Here is a 20522-nt window from a genome sequence, read left to right as displayed (position 1 = left end):
TTCTAATTTACAGGTTTGAATGCTACTCCAATAAGGGAAGGAATATAGTTGCATTCCTACCATTTAGTCTGGTAGGTAGTCTAAGAAAGTAATCTGCTCAGCTAGTTGACAAGTAGTGGTAAGGAGTAATTTGACTAGTCAGAGCTCACTAGATTTAGGTCTGTGTAAATCCTTCATGTTTACTACATTCTAGCAGAGAGAAAACTTTGATAATCCAGCAGAATTAACAAAACTGTATTGCTATGTACTTGCAATAGATTTAAGCAAGATAATTCATTTTTAGACCAGCTCACAATGGGAGGGATTGGATTTTCAAGGCACTGGAAATGTAAAACGTAAGATCTAATTCACAGTGAATATCAAATTTAGAGCAAGAAATTAGCGTTTTTATTACGATTTTTTTTAATATAGTCTGTGCATCTTCAATGTGCTATCAAAAATAGCATGTAACTGGTGTAACTCTCCCTCCATCTTCTTTCATATCCCCTCTAGGATACTGTTTGATAGAAACTGAACCCTTCTTTCTGTAAGAAATGTTGCCTGGCACTAACCAACCCATGCTGCCTCTAGAAAGCCAGTGCCTTCCCTTTACACCACATGTTTCTAAAGGAGTCACATTCAAATGTTTACAGTGTTGTTCATTTATTTGTATTGTCAGTGCTTCAAGACAGATGCTTTGCATGTACTGCAAGAAATAAGAAATAATACCAAGGATCTAGACTTCATAATCTGCCCTTGCACAGGCTCTTAATCATCTGTTTAACGATTAATTCAGACACAAATAGTAAACAAAAAATGAACATTTTTCTTTTAATAATTAATTCCTCTTTAACAGACTCAAAGGATGAAGGAGATACAGTAACTAGGAAGTAAACTTTTTCTGCTTTTTTCCTAGCTTAACTGAAAGAGCCCAACTACTGAAGAATGTTTTTAAGAAGAACCATGTGAACCTGTATCGCTCTGATTCTCTGCAGCAAAACTTGCTTCGTAAGTGTCAAAAAAAAAAAAAAAAAAAATAACACCTAATGTCCATTATAGCATAGAAGTAGAACTCCACCTTTTGTTGCTTTTTTATGTAGTAAAGATGTAGATGCAGTGTCCTAATACTTATTGCAGCTGCCTTTATTACATCTAGCATGCATCTTTAAAATTTCTGCCTCTATTTTGTATTACAGACTGGATAAAACTCATTTTTAACATCTCATCATTATCTTTAATAAATGAATTAGTTAATATGTGTTCTTGAATTACAAGGAAACCTTAATTTTTTTAACTTTAAGCATCTTTACACTGCTTTAATTCAGTCTGTCTAAAAAAAAGGAAGACATACAGAATGTAATTATCAGATACTGTGTTTGTAAGAACTGACAACGTATGTGACCATATTCATGTTTGAATGTAAACTCAGTACACCATATACATTGCCTGTGGTTAGGATACTATTCATTCCTAAGATTTTACACAGAGCTCTTCGCTTCCATATGACTGCAAAATTATCTAAGAATGGTGTAGGTTTTCTCCCTACACTCTGCACCTTCATTGGCCTTTAATAAGTTGCTTTCGTTAAAGCTTTAAAATACTGAGGAATATGCAAAATGTGATTAAAAACTTAATTGGTTCCTGTTTTGTTTTGTATCTGCAGACGGCTACGCTTTCTCTCAAGATGAAAATGGAATTGTTTCCCAATCTGAAGTGATACGAGCTTATGATACCACAAAACAAAGGCCTGAGGAATGGTGAAAGAACACACTTCAATATTCAGGCCTTATAAATTGCTTTTGTGAGACAGACTACTAGATCTTTGCTGGGAGCTGTGACCATTGCCCAATTATCAGCAATTTTAAGATCTGTGATGGTCTTATTCCATACAGTTTGGATTTGTGTATTCAGTAGACATAAGCACTGTGCAACTATACTGTAAACACGACATCTCTAAATTTTTTTACCGGGTATTCGCTTAGCCTTTGTAAACAGATTGGAATTTACCTTATATCTTGCCAGCTTGCTTATTTTACAATGAAATTGAATCAATACTGGTTATATACTTGTAAGGTAATGGTCTGATTGCTAAACATACTTTACATTGACAGACCATTAGCACCTGTGAAGGTTTTTAAGTGGCAATGTATTTAAATATAGTTGATAACAAGCCTTCGATTTCAACAAGTGCTGAAAAAATAGTATCTTAATGGTGTTCACTCACCTTCTTTAAGAAAGATTTTGAGTCAAAGATGTTTATAGTTGTTTGTGTCAAACTAGCCTAAAAACGCTTGCCAAAGAAGTTCCATAAATTTTTTCTGTTGTCAGAAATACTTTGAAAGGAAATGAACTCCAGTCCTGATCTCAGAACTGCATGCTTGAGTCTTTGCACTTGCAGAGAAGGATTTACAGTGCAGCGCATCTAATGTGAGTGGCCTTGATGGCATTTGCTTTCAAAAGTGCAAGTATTGCACCCATGGCCTTATAGAATTTTTTCCCTTATTTTCATTTAGTAGTGCATATGTTGAAAATGGCTGCCACCTTGTAAAATTGAGTACACATTTTGTTCAAACTGTAAAGAATTGCACTGCCTTACTTCCCCTATCAAACCTTAATTATTTTTGCGATTTCATCTGATACTCGTATCTGCTTATACAGTAGGTTCAGTGGCAAGTTTGTTAGTTTATTTTTAAAAATTAGTCACATTTTCAATCTTTTTATACTAAAATAATGCATACATTGAAATACAGAGCAAAGCATGCCCTGCAGTAGTGTGTGGCATGTACTGTTTTATTTGTGCTGAAGCTACTTCCTATAAAGATCTGAAATAACATTTCAGCAGTCTCTTTCAAAAACACTGATCATGCAAAATACCTATACGTGCACCTTTAATTAAAAGCAGAGAGGAAGTGACTGCAGAGAAAGATACACTTATGGTTTTTATTTAAAAAAAGGATAATAAAAAATTTTTAAAAAGATGGAAGGGAAGGGGAGTTAAATTAAAAGTCTCGTAGTAACAATATGGTGATAATAGTGTTTTTAGGTAGTTGTAGTTGGTATTTCTCAGCCTGCCTCTCAGTGGCCATCAGGATTCAAACAATAAAATCTTTTTTAACTTCAGAGTTTAGTGAAATCTTGTCGCTTTTCTGATTTTAAATGACATCATAATTACATCTAGAATACATTTTTCCATAGAAACAGGCACTTTTGTTTTTAATTAAATTTCAGTGCATTGTACAGAACTGATACTTTTTTCCCTTGAATGGAGATCAGCTAAAAGGACAAGCAGAACAATGACATCTTTAATGATCTGCTAGATTAAGAATTTCCTCTTGCTCTCCAGTTCAGACAGTTTCAACTTACAAGGAACAGGCCATATATTTGCATCTCTTCTCTCCTGTCTTCAGTAAGTTTTAGAAAATCTTATGATATCACTTACTGGAGGTGATTTCATCTGTCTGCCTTTCACCTGACACTTAACATGTAATTTCATTGCACTGTTCAGTTTCCTTGTGCTCCATTCTAAAAGAAGCTTACAAATACAAAAGAGAACCCCAATAACAAAAACGATACGAAAGTATATATTTCAGAAGGCGTATCAGTGGAAGGCAGTCTGCATTTCATATGCATGTTATGCAGTGTCTTCCTCCCATTTTCTCAGAGTGATCTCTAAACAGAAGAGAAAACAAGACACAGGGACAAAGGGGACGTATCCCACTAGAAACAGTACTGCCAGTCAGTCATGCAGACAAGAACTGCCTTCAGAAAAGCCATTTCAGGCAGAGATAAATAGATGGATCAATATGGGAGGGGCAAATCACTTGACCTGAGGCAGGAAGAAAAAATTTGGGGGCATGGCCCTTTCCTGAGACGGGGATCCCTCTTTTCTGTCACCGAATGGACAATGGCCAACTTGAAAACATTTCTGAAATTAACCATGATACTGTTTTTCTTTTATAAATGTCCCAATCCATCCATTCTTTCATTCTAACTTTTATGATTTTTCTGCTCTGGGTGGTTTATTTACGGGTTTTGCAGAAATTACATGAGCACTATAAATTTGTTGTGATATATTGTGATAGTTATTCTTCATATTTAAAATAAAGTGTTGCCCCAGTGTAGAAGCTTGTTGAAAATGACACACAGCATATCCCCCATTTATCTGTATTTAAAAAGTAACTGAAACAGCTCTAAATTAGACTGTAATTTAAGTTTTTTAAGGGTCTTGTCACTGTTTCATATTTACATCTTTACAGAATTCAAATTTCACAAAGTATGTTTTTCACTTTATTGTAGTGTTTTTCTTCTTTCTCTATACTTTTCCCACGTGCTGCATCTTATGTATTGTCTGAAATTAGTGGTAGGAAGATTCTGCTTCGTAGGGGCAGTAAAAAGAAAATGTGACAATTCTAACCATGTTTTTTTTTTTTACATTTGTGTACAACTGCATTCTAAAATATGAGATCAACCTACCTATGTGTGCCCACTTTTTAAATCAGATCAAGAATACAAGATGCACTTTATTTTCCTGTTAAGTACACAGTAATGTGGTCTGTTATCGTCTGATTTGTTCATCCTGTCTTTGTTAATGTAAGGGGATTGTGCAGATGTTTGTTTGAAGAAAAAAGAGTGTGGGTAAAAAATGGTTGTAACAGTGCACTTGTTCTCACCATTTAACAATTCAAATTTGTATTAAATACAGAATTCATGTGGAATTTTCCATCTGCTTCATGTGTGCTGGGTAATTACCAGTTAGTATTATACATTTACATTGGAAAGTTGGAGCAGTGCCACTTCAAAATCAGATATCTTATATAAAAACTGTTGCTTAATTATTTTTAAATATATATACATAGATATATAAGTGATTCAAAAGAGTAACTGGAAACAATTTTAACAAACTTATTGCTAACTTGTATTTGGAAACTTTTCTTGCCAGTTCCTAATTTTACACTTATTTTTGCAAGGCAGTTTCAACAGATTTATACTTGATCATCATTCTATTTGTATAAAAAAGATAAAATATTTTGAAACAATAAGAGATGAAAATTCCTATATGCCCACATCCATTCATAAAGTCCCCTGTATCACAGAGATGCATATAAAGTGTCTTAGGGCTTTTCGTTACATTTAAACCCATCTTGAATGAGTAGTGATTTGGAACATGTGTTAAATTTAAGGAGAGAAGTTATTTTCCTGTTTTCTTCTGTGTTGTGTGAAAGCACTTGTAGTTCTGATGAATTTGTCATTTTGTCTGCATGAAGTGATATTTTTTCAGTGTTCTGAGGCAATGCATGGTGGTTGCTCTGCCCTCATTTTTACTGCCTTCGTTAAAAGTCTCCTCATAGTATATAGCCAGAAGCTAGCGCTGTGTAAGCAAATGAGTTTGTCGTTTCCATTTTCTTGGTACTGAATGTTTTCACTGGTAGCAAACTCAACAAATGAGTGGCTCCTTCGCCCCCCACCCTCGCTCCCCCAGTTTGTTCGCTGTTAACCAATAGATCTTCATTAAACAAAGGGATATTTTAGCATTCCAAACCTGGTTCCTGCTTATGCAAGCCGTTACTCACATAAGCTTCAATTGGGCTGCTCGCAAGTGTGAGGGCTGCTCAGCTGAGTAACGGCCGTGCTGAGTTGGGCACGTAGGAGGGTTGGTACTTTTGGAGGATTGCTTAAATGAAAGCATTTCCCTAAATAGTGATTTGTAATTGCAAAGCTGTGACCAGAATAAGTTTTGGGTTTTTTTTTTATGTTTTATTGTGTTTCTTCATTGTAGAACTGAAGCCATAAATGCACTGATATTGCTTTTTAATACTTCAACTTAATTTTCCATTAAGATTTTCAGTGTTTGATATGTATGAACTGCTGCAGAAAGTGGTCGCTGTGTACAAGCAAAATCTGCATTCGAGGCAAAGTGAGGCTTTACAGCCCCACTGAGCCACTACTGCTGAAACTGTTGTGGAAACTATGAAGCTGCATGAACGAAGACTTCTTGAATCGGTGTTTATGGTAGTTTCTCAGGTTTCGTTTTAACTGGATGTTAAATGCACTGTGTTTTATAGTTATTCTCTTTTGGTAACACATTTGGTTCTATGCAGTGTTACATGTCATTTAGCATTCGGTGAATGTGCATGTTTTGAACTGCAAATTTTAAATGTTTTGTCTTTTAATTGTTAAAAAATAATAAACTTTGCCATTAATGAAGATGTTTTATTGAAATGAATGGTTGCAAATATGAGGGATTACTTTCAAAGAAAAAAAAACTGTCTCCATCAGTCTCATTTTTTTATTCTTCTGAAATGGAACATATCAGAAATGGCATTTCACAAGCATCAGAGATCACTTATGTTACTGTAAGAAGTTGAAAAAATATAAAAACGTAGTTTCTTTTTTAAGGAGTTATTTTCAACTGCCTTACTTGGCTCTCATGTGAAGTCCAGAAAGAGTTTTGAACAAACAAAAAGAATATACGAGTCAGCAATGTAATGATTTGCAGCCGAGCCCTAAGGTAGTTCTGGTGGTGCTGCCCTATTTGGAAAGAAGTATGCAGAACAGAAATGGCAAAGCAGGAATAAGGGAATGTTGCTTCAATTTTCAGATAACAGTGGTAAGTACCGCATCCTTTGACCTCAATAGTGGCAGATGCTTCTTCATGCTAACAGTGTCCACCCACTGAATAAAAATCAGTACAGCCACACCTGATTGTGTTTTGGGTGAAGATAGGTGACTGATTCTTTTTTGATGGTAGGCAATTGATTTGTCTTGTAGATTCTGTATTCTGTTAGGATCGATAGTGGATACACCTTCTATGCTTTTTCATGATGCCCTCCCAAATGGTAAAGCTGCTTTAAAGCAATTCCACGTCCTCTGTTATGCTGACAGTCATAACAGCATTGAAATTACTCAGGTTACAATCCAGGTTATAGCAATACAGGTTCCTTTTCAAGTCCTAACTCTCTTCTTTTATGGGAAATGTTAGTCATAAGCAAAATCATTTCACTCAGCTGACGTATTACAGACCTGAATCCGTCATAAGTCAGGTGAAGAGAGGCATTTCTTCTTAACTCTGCTAGTAAAGACAGCATATCATGGAATTGCAGCCTCAGCATAATTGCAAATGAAGAACTTTGTCTGGATGTTGCAGAACAGCAGACCGTTCAAAAGCAGTTCAGTTCAGAGCAGCCTGCACAGCCCACATGGCTGCATGCAGAAAAGCTGCACCAAGGGCTGGCTCTAAATCTTTAATGCTACTGTCAACCCTTATGCTAATAGTAGCAGCAAAATAATTTTGAAATTTTCATATATCATTTTATTATACTCCAGGAGCATTAGCCCATCAGCATACCTAGCCATTTGCTATACTGCATACCTCGCTTCAAATAAAATCCTTCGGAAATTCCTGCGAGCACACGTAGTGCTTTCCTTTGCACACTGGAGGTCTGATATGTTTTGGAGATGTGTGTGGAAGAAACCCTTCATACAGGAAAACAAAACAAAGGGCTGATCTAATTCATTCAAAATAAGTGGTGATGGTAAGCAAGTACTGCCTAAATATTTTCTTCAGGCCAACATCTTGCCCTTCAAACTGCTTTATTAGTCATTAAAATTGTCAACCAAAATGCCATTTGTGTTCTGTCTGCAGGTTTTAAAAGAATGGATACTTTCTGTAAATCACAGCAGTATCTCTGCCATTGGGTCCTTCTTGATCAGAAGAAAATTCAGCACTTTAACTCAGAGCCCAAATCCAATTGTGCCAGGAATGACCAGCATAGGCAATGACTGCTTCAACCCTTGAGTTTGTGTTCTGTCAACATCTCTTCCTCTCTTTTGCACTATCTGCCTCACTATCAGTATCCTTACTTTAACAGTTACTCACCGTTCTTGGTCAGCCTGTTTGCACAATGCCATCCCCACCACACCTGGTGTCATCATTCCCAAAACTCCTTGAGGAGCTTGGCACAGCATACACTTTGAGGCCTGATTCAATGAAACTGTTCCTGTGTATTATTTTTCCAGCATTTTATGAGGCCGAGCTCAGAATCAGAGTAGGAAGCGAATAAGCTCAGGCAGCATTTCCCGATGAGGCTGAATTTCACATACACGTCAAACCTTACAGCCTCTACCTAGGCTGAATAAACCTCCCTATCTGAAAGACTGTCGTCAAGCATAGCAAAAATCAGTCCCTGTGTTAATACGTGAGTAGATGTTACTTCAGAACCTGCTGCAGCTGTTCTGGAGCCTGTCCTTTCATGTACACTGATAAATGCTAATAGGCGATAACTGTGCCAAACTCCCAGTCACTCACGCATGGCACATCTTTGAGGGAAATGCCAAATTTCAGCTTGCTGTCACCTTTGTCAGTGGTTATGATGCCTGCTCAATGTTTGAAGGAAATAAAATTGTTCTTTTCTAGCCAAAATGGATCACATTAATGTTTCTGCCTGCGAGATCTCTTTTGCTAGAATTTACTGCAAGAGAAATATTTCTACCACCTGAAGATGTATTACATATTAGCAAACTGAAGTTGATACAGTTCAGTATTTATTTCTGCTATATGTTGCTATATGCTGTAGAGCACATACACTGTTATGTCTTGGTTCCAACAGTCAAATCAAATCCTACTATGTAAAGCATTGCTCTATGGAATGTGAGTTGTCTTTTCCTTAGAAATTTCATGGATTGTAATGTTGATTATGCAACAAAAATCATTATTAAAGGTGATATTTTCAGAACTATTTTCTTTATAAATGCAAAGAAATATTGTTAGATCTCTGCTAAGAAAAAAGCCTACTGTTCAGTTCTTGAAAAAGAACAATTAACTCTTGGTATCTCTTCAAAAACAAAGATTTGCCACAGTTCAGACCAGAGGTGCTGTGAATCTCATAAACACTAATATGCTGATGGCTGTTGTACAGGCCAGCTGCACCACCCTAATCTGATCCCACACATGGAGTTTGGGACTTACTGAAAAGGGAAATTCAGCCTCTGACACTGCAGAATCTTCTGTGTGATATGACTGCATTTGTCACAAAATGAATTATAAAGGAGGCCCTTCAATAACTGCCCATTTTTCTCATGCTCTTCTCTTGGCTTGCTGCGTGTGTTTGATTTAGATGCCTTTTTTTTCTTCTTCCATTTGGTTTGTTGATTTACTTGGATGAAGGAATGTAGGGGGCAAACAAAACATGTTCCTATGGCTGTTTCAGATTAAAATACCCAACTAATCAGTGTCGTTTTCAACCACATTACATTTTGAGGCGCATATACAAGATATCAATTAGTCTATTAGCTGGAGAGAATCTTACATCATATCAAGTCTGCACAACAGGTGCACAGCTAAAGATGTAAAGCATTTACAAATGCAAAATAGTGTTTTTGACAGGAAAATAAGCAGAATAGTTTCACTGCCAAAGTGAAGATGCGTTCATGGAGTAGTGTATGTGCAGAGACACAGTTGACACCAGATTTCCACCACTGTTTATTGATAAACTGTTGGTGTGACTACTAAATAATTAGTGCTGTCAATGCTGTAAATACATCTTAAATTACAAGCTTTACATTTATACATGGCTAATTTTACAAATAGAACTTCAGGATCAGTTCATCCAATGTATGCATGGCGCTGAGCAAAAGGCCACCAATAAATATTTCCCTCTAAAAAACGCCTCAGTGCAGCACAGCTCTGGGATTGCATGCCAAGGAGTTATGTGGAAATATTAGCAAACACGTTCTGTTCTTCTAGCATAGGATTATTTGGCTGCTCGGGACCAGTATGTTTTCAGCTAGCCTAAATCGTGCTATTTTATTTATTTTAGTTAAGTTCACCAGTATAAATATGCAATGTAAGTTCAGGTACATTTTCTGTATGTTTAGAAACTAGGGCCTTCAATATCTTAATACATACCTTCTCACATTGCCCATGGGAGCAGGCAGCTGAGTTAGGGTCCGCAGAGCTCTAGTTTAGTACTGTTACCTCTGTTACTTATTGCTGCTGGATAAAACTATGCTGGTTATTGGAGCCCTGGAGCGCGGCCACTGCTTGTTAGCAAAGTTAATATCATTTATGGTTAAAACATCACTTACAGCGCCTTGAGCTGGGTAACCTTGTCCCAGAAACGGTTTTCTAGTTGTATCTCAATGTGCTCTGCACAAATCAGATCAAACCATCAGAGCAGTTGGTTATTAAGGCAGCTAAGATCAGAATACTTCACAAAACATCTGTAGCTGTAATCCAGGTTGGGGGAAGCACTCAGGACTGTTCCGAGGCCTTGCGCTTCTCAATGGCAACTCACCCACAGGTCTGCCTCCATCAGAGCAGAGCACCAAGCACTGCAGTCAGTCCTCACGCTCCCAAAGACCGTGACGCTCTGCTCAGCTCTGCGCGAGGTCGGCACAGCCCTTCCCACCCAGGGCTGGCTCGGGGTAACCCAGGTACGGCGGTGCCTGCAGGAAGCCCGGCGGTGACCCCAGGTGTGTGCTGTGGGCTGCGGGAAAGCAGCCGGCCGAGTATGGGGGTGGCGGCGATGACAGCAAGCAGCCTGGCTCTGTGCGGGCCAGGGAAAAGCGGCGCAGGGAGCCACTTGCTGAGCTGGAGCTGGTGGCTGTGCTAGATGGTCGGGATGGGGCCCGGCAGCTAGATGAGGACAGGATCATGGGCAGAGTCTCGGTCTGGTAGCTCCGGAGGGAGAAGCGGATGGGCTGGGATGGCTGCTTGGGCCTGAGGCACGTGCAGCAGTAAACAGCCACCAGGGAGCCCACGATGATAAAGGCGATAAATATTGATCCGACAATGAGGAACGGCACATAGATGGGTTCTAGCAAGGAAAGAAAAGGAAAAGCTATGTTAGTCAGGGGAAATACCCATTCTCTGGCTTAGAAATTAACCCCACAGAGTTCCCAAAGCCCCACGCCGCTGTTTTCATCCTGGTGGGCACTGAGTATCGCAGGAGATGGAACCTCTGACCTCTCTCATAGGAGCTAAATTAAAAGTCTGTTCCCCACAGATATGGGTCAAAGCTCCATATTGCTGACAGCTCTCTCACCAATGCACGACAGAAGCTCCGTACACCAGGTCCGCATCACCGCATCACCACCGCCCGCTTCGTGCGGGCTCCCCCAGTCTCGCTCTCCTCTTTCCCCCTCACCCCTCCGGAGCCCGCGGCTACGCCGCCCCGCGTGCCGCGACACTCACGGGCGCTGACCGCCGGCTCCGGAGGCTCCCGGTGGTTGGTGCAGCCGCCCTGCTCCAACCGCGCCTCGGCGGCCGCGCAACAATAACGCAGCGCGCAGGAGCCGCAGCAGATGGTGGCGGCCGCAGTGTCGAAGCCCTCTGGGCACTGGAAGCCGTCGTGGTAGCCGCCCTGCCCGTCCACCCAGCCGTGGCAGTACTCTCCGCCGCCGCGCTGCCCGCAGCCGCCGCCCAGCAGCCCCAGCAGGAGGCAGCGCAGCAGCAGCAGCCGCCGCCGCCCCGCCATCGCCCCGCGCTGCCCGCCCGCCCCGGCGGGGCACGCAGGGGGCGGCCCCGGGTGCGGAGCCGCGTTCGGGGGCTGCTCCCTCCGCCCGACCCCTCCGCGCCGCCGCCCCGCGGGAGGAGCCGCCCCCGCCGCACGGCCCCGCGCTTACCTGCCGCCCCGCACGGCCCCGCACGGCTCCGCGCTCTCGGGGGGGCTCTGAGGTGTCGGCCGAGGCTCGTTCGGCTCTGAGCGAACCGGCGGCACTCCTCCCAATGCAAGGAGGATTGGCGGCAGCGCCTTGAGGGACTCGGAAAACGAGCGAGCGTGAGATTTTGCACTAGGTCTCTGCTTTTTAACTCGCTTCCTCTCCCGGATACGTGGTACGCGCACACGGACCCGCAGGAGATGTACCGCACCTCTGGGAGAGTGGGGCTGGGCAGAAAGACGCGGCCGTTTCGTGGCTGTCTGAGCCTTTCTCCGCCGACAGCATAACAGTGAGTCGGCCAGCATCACGAAAACCACAGAAGGAGCTGCTTATCAGTTTATTCTGGGGGAAATAATTTTCGAAATGGACCGAGCAGATTTGGGGCTTTTGGTTTGAGCAGGGAAACATCTCTCCGAGTTGTGCATCCTCGGTGTGCCACCCACAGAGATGCGCCTCCGACATCGGAGAGCTGGAGCACAGGGTTCGGTTTTGCGTCCCTCGGGGCTGTGCCTTCTGACCACTCCGGGCTCAGCCCTCAAGGAAAATATTTCAGTCTGTTTTCCCTTAAACGGGCCGTTCTCTCGGGTTCCTCTCCCTCTGACTTTTTTTTTTTTTTTTTTTTTTTTCCCTCTCATTTTGATTTCTCTAAATATTACCGGGTAGGAGGAACAAATACAAATTAAAAATCGTGTAAGGCAAAATTTTCCTCGTCCGTTTAACACGCGGAGCCGGTGTTCCCCGCTCCCTGCTCCCCCTGGCGGGACCAACGACCTGGGAGCAAAGTCTTCCAGGCGGCTGGTGAGCATCCTCAGCTACAGTTCAGGGTCATGGCGATGCTACAAGTGCCTCATTTAGACGCGTGGGGCTGGCTGATGTCCCTGCGAGGTAGCCACGGTGCTTTGCGTGCTGTTTATTTCGAGCTGAAGCCTCGCAGCTCGCAGGTAATGTACCACCACCAATTCTGGGTGAAAAGTGCTGATTTTAACAGCCCGTGTGACTATCGCTCTCATTGCTGTTGTTGTTTATAAGGCTTAGTATTAAAACCAATGGAGGAGAGATCAGGAGAGATCTGCCTATAAAAGGCAGAAAAGATAATAATATCTTAAACTACCTGAAATTACCTAGCAAGCTTCTCTCACTGTCCCCACAGCTAACTCACAGGGAGAGCTCATTACAGCACTATTTCAGTGCGAGATCAAACTTAAATTACTTCTGCAAGCATTGCAGCCATATCTGCAGTAATTAGTCCACTTCCACCAAACTAACAGCTTGTAAAAAGCTGTAAAAAACTCCTTACACAGATTCACAGCTCCTACCAATGATCTCACCATTCTTGGGGTTCTGGTTTTGTTGTTCAGCCTTTTTTCTGTTTTCACTATTATGCAGCCATTGGCTGCAGCTGCAGGCCCTGGCACTTGGCATTTTTTGTGCTTTATAACTGGGCTGTAAGTACTCTAGAGCAGGATGTGGCCACTTACGATCGTACTGAACGAACCTTTTGAATCAGGTAGTTACAGATCTGAGGGAAAAAAAATGAAACTTGAGCTAGCTTAGCCCAATGGCAGACCAAATAAATAAGATGAACCATGACACCAATGCCACATGGCTCACTTCAGAAGCAGGTTGTCGGGTTAGAGGTGTACAGGTATGCGTATGAGCACATAGCAGTAAAGTTGGCAGCACAGCTGGTAGACGAGCTGGATTCAGACCTCAGAAATCACTATTCTTTCTCCTCATGGAAGCAAGAGCAGCGTCTGCTTTCTGCTTCAGCATCCATATGCAGACAGAGTTGCTGGGAGGAGAGCAGCAAGGACAGATGTCTACAAGAGATAAGAATTGTGACCTTAAAGGAGACGCAATAATGCTTCCTTCATTTTCATCAGCTAAGTATTACATTTGTACATTCAAGAAGACAAGAGCAAGAAACTACCAATGCAATTTTTTTCCCAAAATACATAGTGTTAAACAGGAGAGCAGAGTTTTAATCTTAAATTGTTATGATTATTACAAAACTGAAGTATCAGAGTAGATAATAAGTGTAAACAAATCTGCTAGTGGATTGGTTAAAGAGTTGTGACATCACACTCCCTCCATGAACGCTTCTTCCCAACAAATCTCTCCTTGGGCCAGGCCTTATTCACAGGACCTCACTCAGGTAGAGAAGTAACTGTACAGATAACTGCATCCCTTGTTAAGGGAGATTTATGACCACACATCTTCCTCAGATTGCGTGGCTGGAAGAACTGATAGCAAACACCTGGTTCAACAGCTGATTATAACTGAGCATGTGCCTACAAACCAGCTGTGAGTCAGTCTTCTTACCCCATAAATAGCGGTGGTCCAGGGGCCTGGGAGCCCTCTGTGTGCTCCTGCATAGCAGCTGTCTGTGTGTCAGTCTCCCTTGAGTGGGGATACCTGTCAAGATTGTACAGATTCAGAGATCTCCTACGCCTTGATATCAAGATACCTTGCTCTTACAGAACTGTGGTGGGTGACTAATTGTCTTAAGCTTTCTTAGTTTTGCCAAGTTTATGTCTTGAACTGATTGTGTGCATGTGATTAGATATGAGCTATGGAGCAAATATGGGACTTGGGGTGGATCCAGCCATATTCAAGCTCCTTACCTCTATGGTTCAAGTTGAGAAAAGAAGGGTGTCCTCTCTGAGCCTTATGATCAAATGGGAGGGTGCTGAATGAATGTGTTCAACTCTGCCTTCTATACAGTAGATAATAAGTATATTCAACCATTATAAATCTTGTTAAATCACTGTCTTATTTACAATTAAGCTTCATGAAATCTGTTTTATATCAGAAGGAAGTTCTTCTGCCTTACTACTTAAATTACATAGCATAATGATATTATTATATATCACTCTTATGTAATAAGAGTACCCTAAGCCATAAAGTAAGATTTACCCTTCACAGAAATATGGGAGAACAATTCTGTAAGATGCAAACACCTTTCTCCAGTAGTTTATTTTTAATGTGTAGAAGTTCTACACAAGCTGCTCACTTACAGCCCGCTTGTGACAAATTCTTTTTACCTTAAAGAGTAATTCCTGTAGTATTAAACTTCTCCCCAACCATTTGGTCAGACACCAATTACGTGATTTTATTAAGTATTTTAGTAGTAATAACAGAAAATTAAAAATGATTCTTTTATTGGTGTTAAAAATTGTATTCTGAGCATTATAAAGCCACTTCCTACTGCTAGAAAGCAGGGATGAGTCTTGCAGCTTAGAGTGCATATGTGTTCTCTTGGTCCCACTGGCTCCAAATCTGTTCCATCGGGCTACATTTCACCATCTGGAGGCTGCTTCTTCAGTTTTCTATTTATATAAATGCATGTCTGTACAAGATGGTTAGGCTTTGTTCATTCATTGTATTAATTCTGTCTTTAGTATGGCCTCTTAACACTTCCTCTATACAGTGGTTTTACCCAAATACATAAAATAGCCCACGTCTGAAAATACTAGGATGTGATGTGTTAGATCTGTGTTTATGATAATCCAGGCAGTGAATGGAGGTGAGCTAACAGGCTGAGAACTAAATTCATTATTCTAGCTGTAAGAGAGGCATGCAGAAGGAATATTTGTGGTTTCTGATCTGACGTGTGTAGCACTGAGCTTTACCCAAACAAAATTGATGTGCAGGAAAGGAGTCTTAGGGAGTCCGATATGTCAGAGTTCTAAGCTGTGTCTCAGTAATAACTGAGGACTAGCTTTAACTCAAGTCTGAGAGCAGGCACACTAATACTCTATCCAAAATACTTTGCTGGTAGATTTTTTTTTTTTTGACAGCAGCCAAACACTGAGCAGATGTCTCAGTCGAAATGCCCTCTTCCTGAAATAATACAGTCAACTAAAGGTCCTGGAGAGTGACTAAGCTGAAGCCTAGGTTTGCCTTTCTAAACCAAACTACACTGTATTGATGGGCACTGCACTTCATTGCCTCTGTTGCACACTTGCTTAATTTAAGGTCTCTTTGTTTCTTATTGACCTTGAGTGGGAGGATGTCTTTGAGTGTGGAACAAGTATAGACTGCACATAGGAGGCCTAAAGGACTAAATCTGTGAAGAACTATGCGTAGATTCATGAAATATTTCAGTGAGCACATTACTTATTTTGGAGAGCAGTAATATTGACTTAAAATATTTAGCTTTTGAATTTCACTTGAAATATTTGCATAGGCTGAATGCAGTCGTGTTTGGGGAATTACTAGCTTTACTTCTAAGTATTACTTGTTATTCTTACATATAACAGCCTGAGGAAATTTTTTCTCCTTATCTGCATTTCAGTCTCTTTGCTCAGATTTCTTCTGGGATCTGACCTACAAAAATCAACAGGATTTATGATACTTTGCAGTTTACAGCAAGCACTTAACACATACTCCTATTTCCGATACAAAACTAATAATGTTCAAATATAGTCTCAGATGTTGTCTTTGCTGTTCACTGAGTAGTTTTCCAGCAAAAGTCAAAGAAAGATGCCAAGAAAAGAACTGTGCTCTGCCATTTACAGTATGGGCTGAGAGTACTGCATGAGACACCTTGATGAAATAAACTGGTGACAGTTGCAGAAAGCAAAAGTAGACAGGGTGACAACTACAGCTTCTGCTTGTGCCTTTAGGACTGGAGTTGTCCTTTGGAAATCCACAGTGCTAAGCAGAGCATCTTCTCAGGATTTGGCTGCTGAGGTGTCTGCTACTGGGTGGTGAAGAACTGAGCACGTTGGTACTTTATTTTCTTATTTACTTTTCAAACTGATTGTTCTTTTCCTGCACTAAGAAGCTGGGCTTTAGACTAAAAGCTAGGTGGAACAAGGATTGGCATCAGTATGTGCTAAGATGCAGCCTAGCACAGCCAAATCCAGCAGCAGGTTTTGGTAGTTTGCTAGCATCTAATTTTTAACAGCACCAATAATAAATTGTAGCCTCAGCCTTAAAGCATTGTTCATCTGGTCATAGAAGTCAGTCCTAAATGAGCTGAATGTCCTAAATGAGTCCTGCTAACCGATCTTTCAGAAGTGAAGTGTTACCAAACAGGCAGCCTACAGTCCCTTGTATTTCCCACCTTTGGCTCCTTCCAGTGACCTTATCTTGGTTGGGATTAATGATGAATTATGAGGAACTTCCTTTAGCTATCTTTAGACTTTTTGGCTCAGTGTCCTAGAAATTTCTTCAGTACAAGATTGTTGATGTCAGTCTCAATGATCATTTGTAATCGGCTTAATTCAATTGTCTGGTTTCTAACTTTCAGCTGTGTAGTCTAAACATTTCCAAGGTCCAGATAAACTGCTTTAACTAAAAATGTTATGATTTTGATACTGACTTGACGTCTTCCTGGCATAGTGTAATGATTTCATTCTTCCATCACTTTGATTAATAGAGCTATTGCAAATCCTACTATTTAGAGTACTAAGGAGTTAAAAAGCTGTACAACATGTAGGTTAACTTAGGTAAGAGTTATAAAGTCCTGTTTCTGTGAAAAGCTAATTGCTCTGAAACTGCTTCATTATTTAATATGCAGTATGGTTAATCATTGTTACACCAAGTGCTTAAGAGTTCAGACTAAGCATCAAGAAACTTTTCTCTGCTAGTGAACTATGAGGTCTTTGCCCTGAAGAGCTGTCTGTTACACTAAATATGGGCAGTTCTCTTGTCACCAGCCAGTCACCAGGTGCTCTCAGCAGTGCATTCTGAACCACATGTTCAGACTTCATAAGCTTGTTCCCACACCCTCCAACAAATACTCTCTGGGAGTTACCGTTGTGCTTTGGGTGATCACAGTCTTTGGTGTAGTTAAAATGGAAATACTCAGCTTCATTTTTACTAATGTAGCTCATTTTATCCTGCCAGTTTGTAATCAAAGTGCATTTGAGTTTTGCAGACTCAGCCCAGTACCCTCTTATAAACAAACCAAGCAGATTTTATCAGTGGTATCAGCAGGGACATTTTAAAAGTTCTATTAGAACTAAGACATTTAAACAATTATCTGTCTTGAAAATAATTTTAAAAGCCTTCGGATTTTGCAGTTTTTTATGGTATCTCAGATTCCTACACTGAATTTACTGCAGCTGTTATTTTTGTTATTATTGGTATTATTGTTGATATTATTATTTCTTTTCTGGGATTACATATGTGGATTTGCTGTTTTACATTGATCAGCAGTCATAAAATAGAGTTAATATCTTAGTAAACATTTCAGGTTTAAGCAAAGAATGTTGCAGTGTATTCCCATTGCTCAGGGATGAAATTAGGTGCATTCAGTTTTCTTTTGCAGATGATTCTCTCTCCCCCTATAGGTCTGGGACACCAAAAACAGTCTTTGTGTGTAAAACTTAAGGCTATTATCTTGTTATTATATGGGAAGTCTGCATTGCCACCAGTTGTCCTGGCTAACTTCATGATGAGAAGGGGGATGAACTGTTAAATCTTGTCTTTACTGAAGTACTTACACCCCCGTGCGTAGACAAGCCATAAATAGAGGATTGTTTTGTCTGTTGGATACAACCATGATTGCTCTGGAAATTACAAATGTAATATGAACAAATGTGTTCAAATGTGGATGTTTACATGAAGATCATGAAGTTGCAAGTTCTGACTTGGAAAAAAATGAAAAGTTACGGGAAGGAAGACATAGAGATCACTTTCCTTTTGTATTTATTTCCAATTGGAGAGGTAGAATGTCCACTGATGATAGATTTAAAATGAAAAGTCTCCTTAGTCATGATACTTGCTTTTCTTTTACTCATTCAGATGTTGACTTGAATGTTGTAGAGTTCAGGATCCATACTCCAAGGTAACTTTGGAGTCAGACTGATCTTGTTCGGATAATCTGTCCTCAAACAGAAGATAAACTTTCATGGGTGTCAGATGATTTTTCTCCGGGCTAACTTCTCGTGATACTGTAATATTACCGTTGGGGACAATTAGTGGATAGGCTTTGGTATCAATGTCTGAATATTTCCTAAATCTCATTGACTAGCTCAGCAGTACAATGGAATGTTATGTGATGGCTGTGCAGTTTTTTCTACAAAGAGCATTTTCTGCCCTATGGAGATTTCTGCAGAACAGAACAAGTTATCTAAGATTTAAGTGATTTATAAACTTCTCTTTTGTTGTAGTTCTTCTTGGGAATTTAGTGTCCATTTTGTAAATAGCATCATTCTCTAAGTAAAACCTGACAATTACTACTGTAATTTCTCAACCCAATCCCAGTTTAACATCAGTTAAAAAAGAGTCATTTATGAAGTGATTCAAATTGGGCAGTTCCAACTACCTATGCACCTCCAGCCCTGCACTCTCCTCTGAGATTTGGGATAGACAAAGCCCACATTGTTATGATTGTTTCTAATGTGAAAATTATTCTTGTAATGTGCAACCAGGGCATGCAAGCTTTCTTTGCTCTGTCATACATTGTATGTAAAGGCCATTCATGCTCGAGGCATTAGAGTTGGTCTCTCAAGTTAATATATAATTTAGCCACCTAAACTGTTCTCCAGCAGCACAGACATCTCTTTGTAGAAGAGGCTTCACTGCTGGAGCGTAGTCCATGCATGAGCTGGGCAGAAGTACAGCACAACTGGGCAAAGTGGTGCAATCTACTGGTCTGGGATTTTGCTGTCAGGTGGTTCTGTGTGCACTTGCAGTCATCATGCTTCCATTGAATCTGTACTCTGATCATCATTATAAAGGTGCTCAGAGACATGGCCAATAGGCTGGTCAGAGCTGCAGTACAGTCTATTTACCTCTCCAGACCTTCTTTGAGTTCTCTCAGCAGTGCCTGGATTTGGTGAAGTTAATGAGAAGGTCCCTGCAGAGCTGGGTGGGCTCCACACTGGGGAGCTCAAGCAGGTGTGTTTTGGGAAGATGTTCTTCTTTGACTGCCTGCCCTCTGGGGCCAGCTGGGAAGATTTTGTGGTATGTTTCTGGTATTTGCATGCTGTTTTATGGGTAGTGTCATGGTTTTGTGTGTGAAGATTTTTGTTCTCTTGCTTGCCTTTACGAACTTGAATTTATTCTTTTTTATGCAGTAAGTACATTAAACTTTAAATTATATTTTGGCTTGTGTTTGAAATGAAAATCCTATACGAATTAAATTGAAAATATTCCTTGGGCAGTTCAATGTTTACTTTTTTGTCCTAATTACATTAGCTAGAGGCATAATTTTGGATTTGTAGGTGTTTGGATAACTTAATTTAAAATAGCAAAGCAGACTAGACTACATAGTAGAAACTTAGGCCAAATTATTCTGGTTGTGACATATGTGATACATAATACTGTGTAATTAGATATTAAAGAGGTTGCTGTGCAGCAGGATGTTCTATGAAAATGGGACAAATGTTTTTTAAATGTACCACTGGAAACCAGACAGATGGTAACCTATATCCCCAAGGAGGATAGTTGAATTCCACCAAGTTTTTTTTTTTATATGGATTTGAACTGTAGTGAATGGGAAAGAAGGGATTTTTTTATTATAGCTTAGCTCTCCATTAGTCAATGTTTGGCTGAATGTGCAGTGGATGCTTCTATGACTCTTAGTCTGGACAGTAATGTCTTCTGGGAATTTGTTCTTTCTTGAGCAACAGCAGAGCAGATGGTGACAGAGCAGGTCTAGCTATAAATCATGGAGCAGAATACTTGAAGCAAGTTGATCTAGAGGAGCAAAATGGAACCTGGGAGATAATTGTTACACAAATACAGAGCATGTCCTGCTATCTTTATTAATGATGGAAACAGTACTTAAAGACTGCACATTTTCATGTAGCCAAGACTGCTAAAGCCCCAATTAGTTCTTTATTTTTTAGTGAATACCTTTTGGGACTGAAACGTTTTCAGGGCATGTGTGGTATATACCCATGATTATTTTTTTTTTAATCTTTTGC

General features: G+C 40.3%; 2 protein-coding genes and 1 long non-coding RNA gene across 7 annotated transcripts in view; 2 read left to right on the top strand and 1 right to left on the bottom strand.

The window, feature by feature from the left end:
- ATP8A1 (ATPase phospholipid transporting 8A1) overlaps positions 1 to 6183 on the top strand; it is a 95454-nt gene extending 89271 nt beyond the window's left edge. For all 5 annotated transcript variants that reach the window (XM_052682514.1, XM_052682512.1, XM_052682513.1 and 2 more), the window contains 2 exons: positions 896 to 987; positions 1643 to 6183. In XM_052682514.1, coding sequence (XP_052538474.1) covers positions 896 to 987; positions 1643 to 1740 — 190 coding nt within the window. In that variant the 3' untranslated portion in view covers positions 1741 to 6183. The remainder of the gene's footprint in view (positions 1 to 895; positions 988 to 1642) is intronic.
- Positions 6184 to 9444: 3261 nt separating this feature from the next.
- SHISA3 (shisa family member 3) lies at positions 9445 to 11453 on the bottom strand. Its single transcript, XM_052682527.1, has 2 exons — positions 11171 to 11453; positions 9445 to 10793 (listed from the first exon to the last, which is right to left on the bottom strand). The coding sequence occupies exons 1-2, from the start codon at positions 11451 to 11453 to the stop codon at positions 10351 to 10353; spliced, it is 726 nt and encodes a 241-aa protein (XP_052538487.1). The 3' UTR covers positions 9445 to 10350.
- A 2558-nt stretch (positions 11454 to 14011) lies between these two features.
- LOC128080397 (uncharacterized) lies at positions 14012 to 19632 on the top strand. The gene is made up of 3 exons (XR_008206657.1): positions 14012 to 14124; positions 18394 to 18436; positions 19394 to 19632. It is a non-coding gene; the product is annotated as an uncharacterized LOC128080397 (long non-coding RNA).
- The last annotated feature ends 890 nt before the right edge of the window (positions 19633 to 20522 follow it).

The sequence above is a fragment of the Tympanuchus pallidicinctus genome, unplaced genomic scaffold, assembly GCF_026119805.1.
Source record: "Tympanuchus pallidicinctus isolate F22 unplaced genomic scaffold, pur_lepc_1.0 scaffold2, whole genome shotgun sequence".
NCBI lineage: Eukaryota > Metazoa > Chordata > Aves > Galliformes > Phasianidae > Tympanuchus > Tympanuchus pallidicinctus.
Note: the sequence above shows the minus strand (reverse complement) of the source record. Positions and strands in the feature narration are given on the sequence as shown.

What these genes read in the sequence shown, in the direction of transcription:
- SHISA3 (XM_052682527.1), bottom strand. Translation starts at nt 11,453, where the DNA reads ATGGCGGGGCGGCGGCGGCTGCTGCTGCTGCGCTGCCTCCTGCTGGGG. An exon ending in GGAGCCGGCGGTCAGCGCCC is followed by an intron (nt 10,794 to 11,170) that starts GTGAGTGTCGCG and finishes TTTCCTTGCTAG; the next exon opens with AACCCATCTATGTGCCGTTC.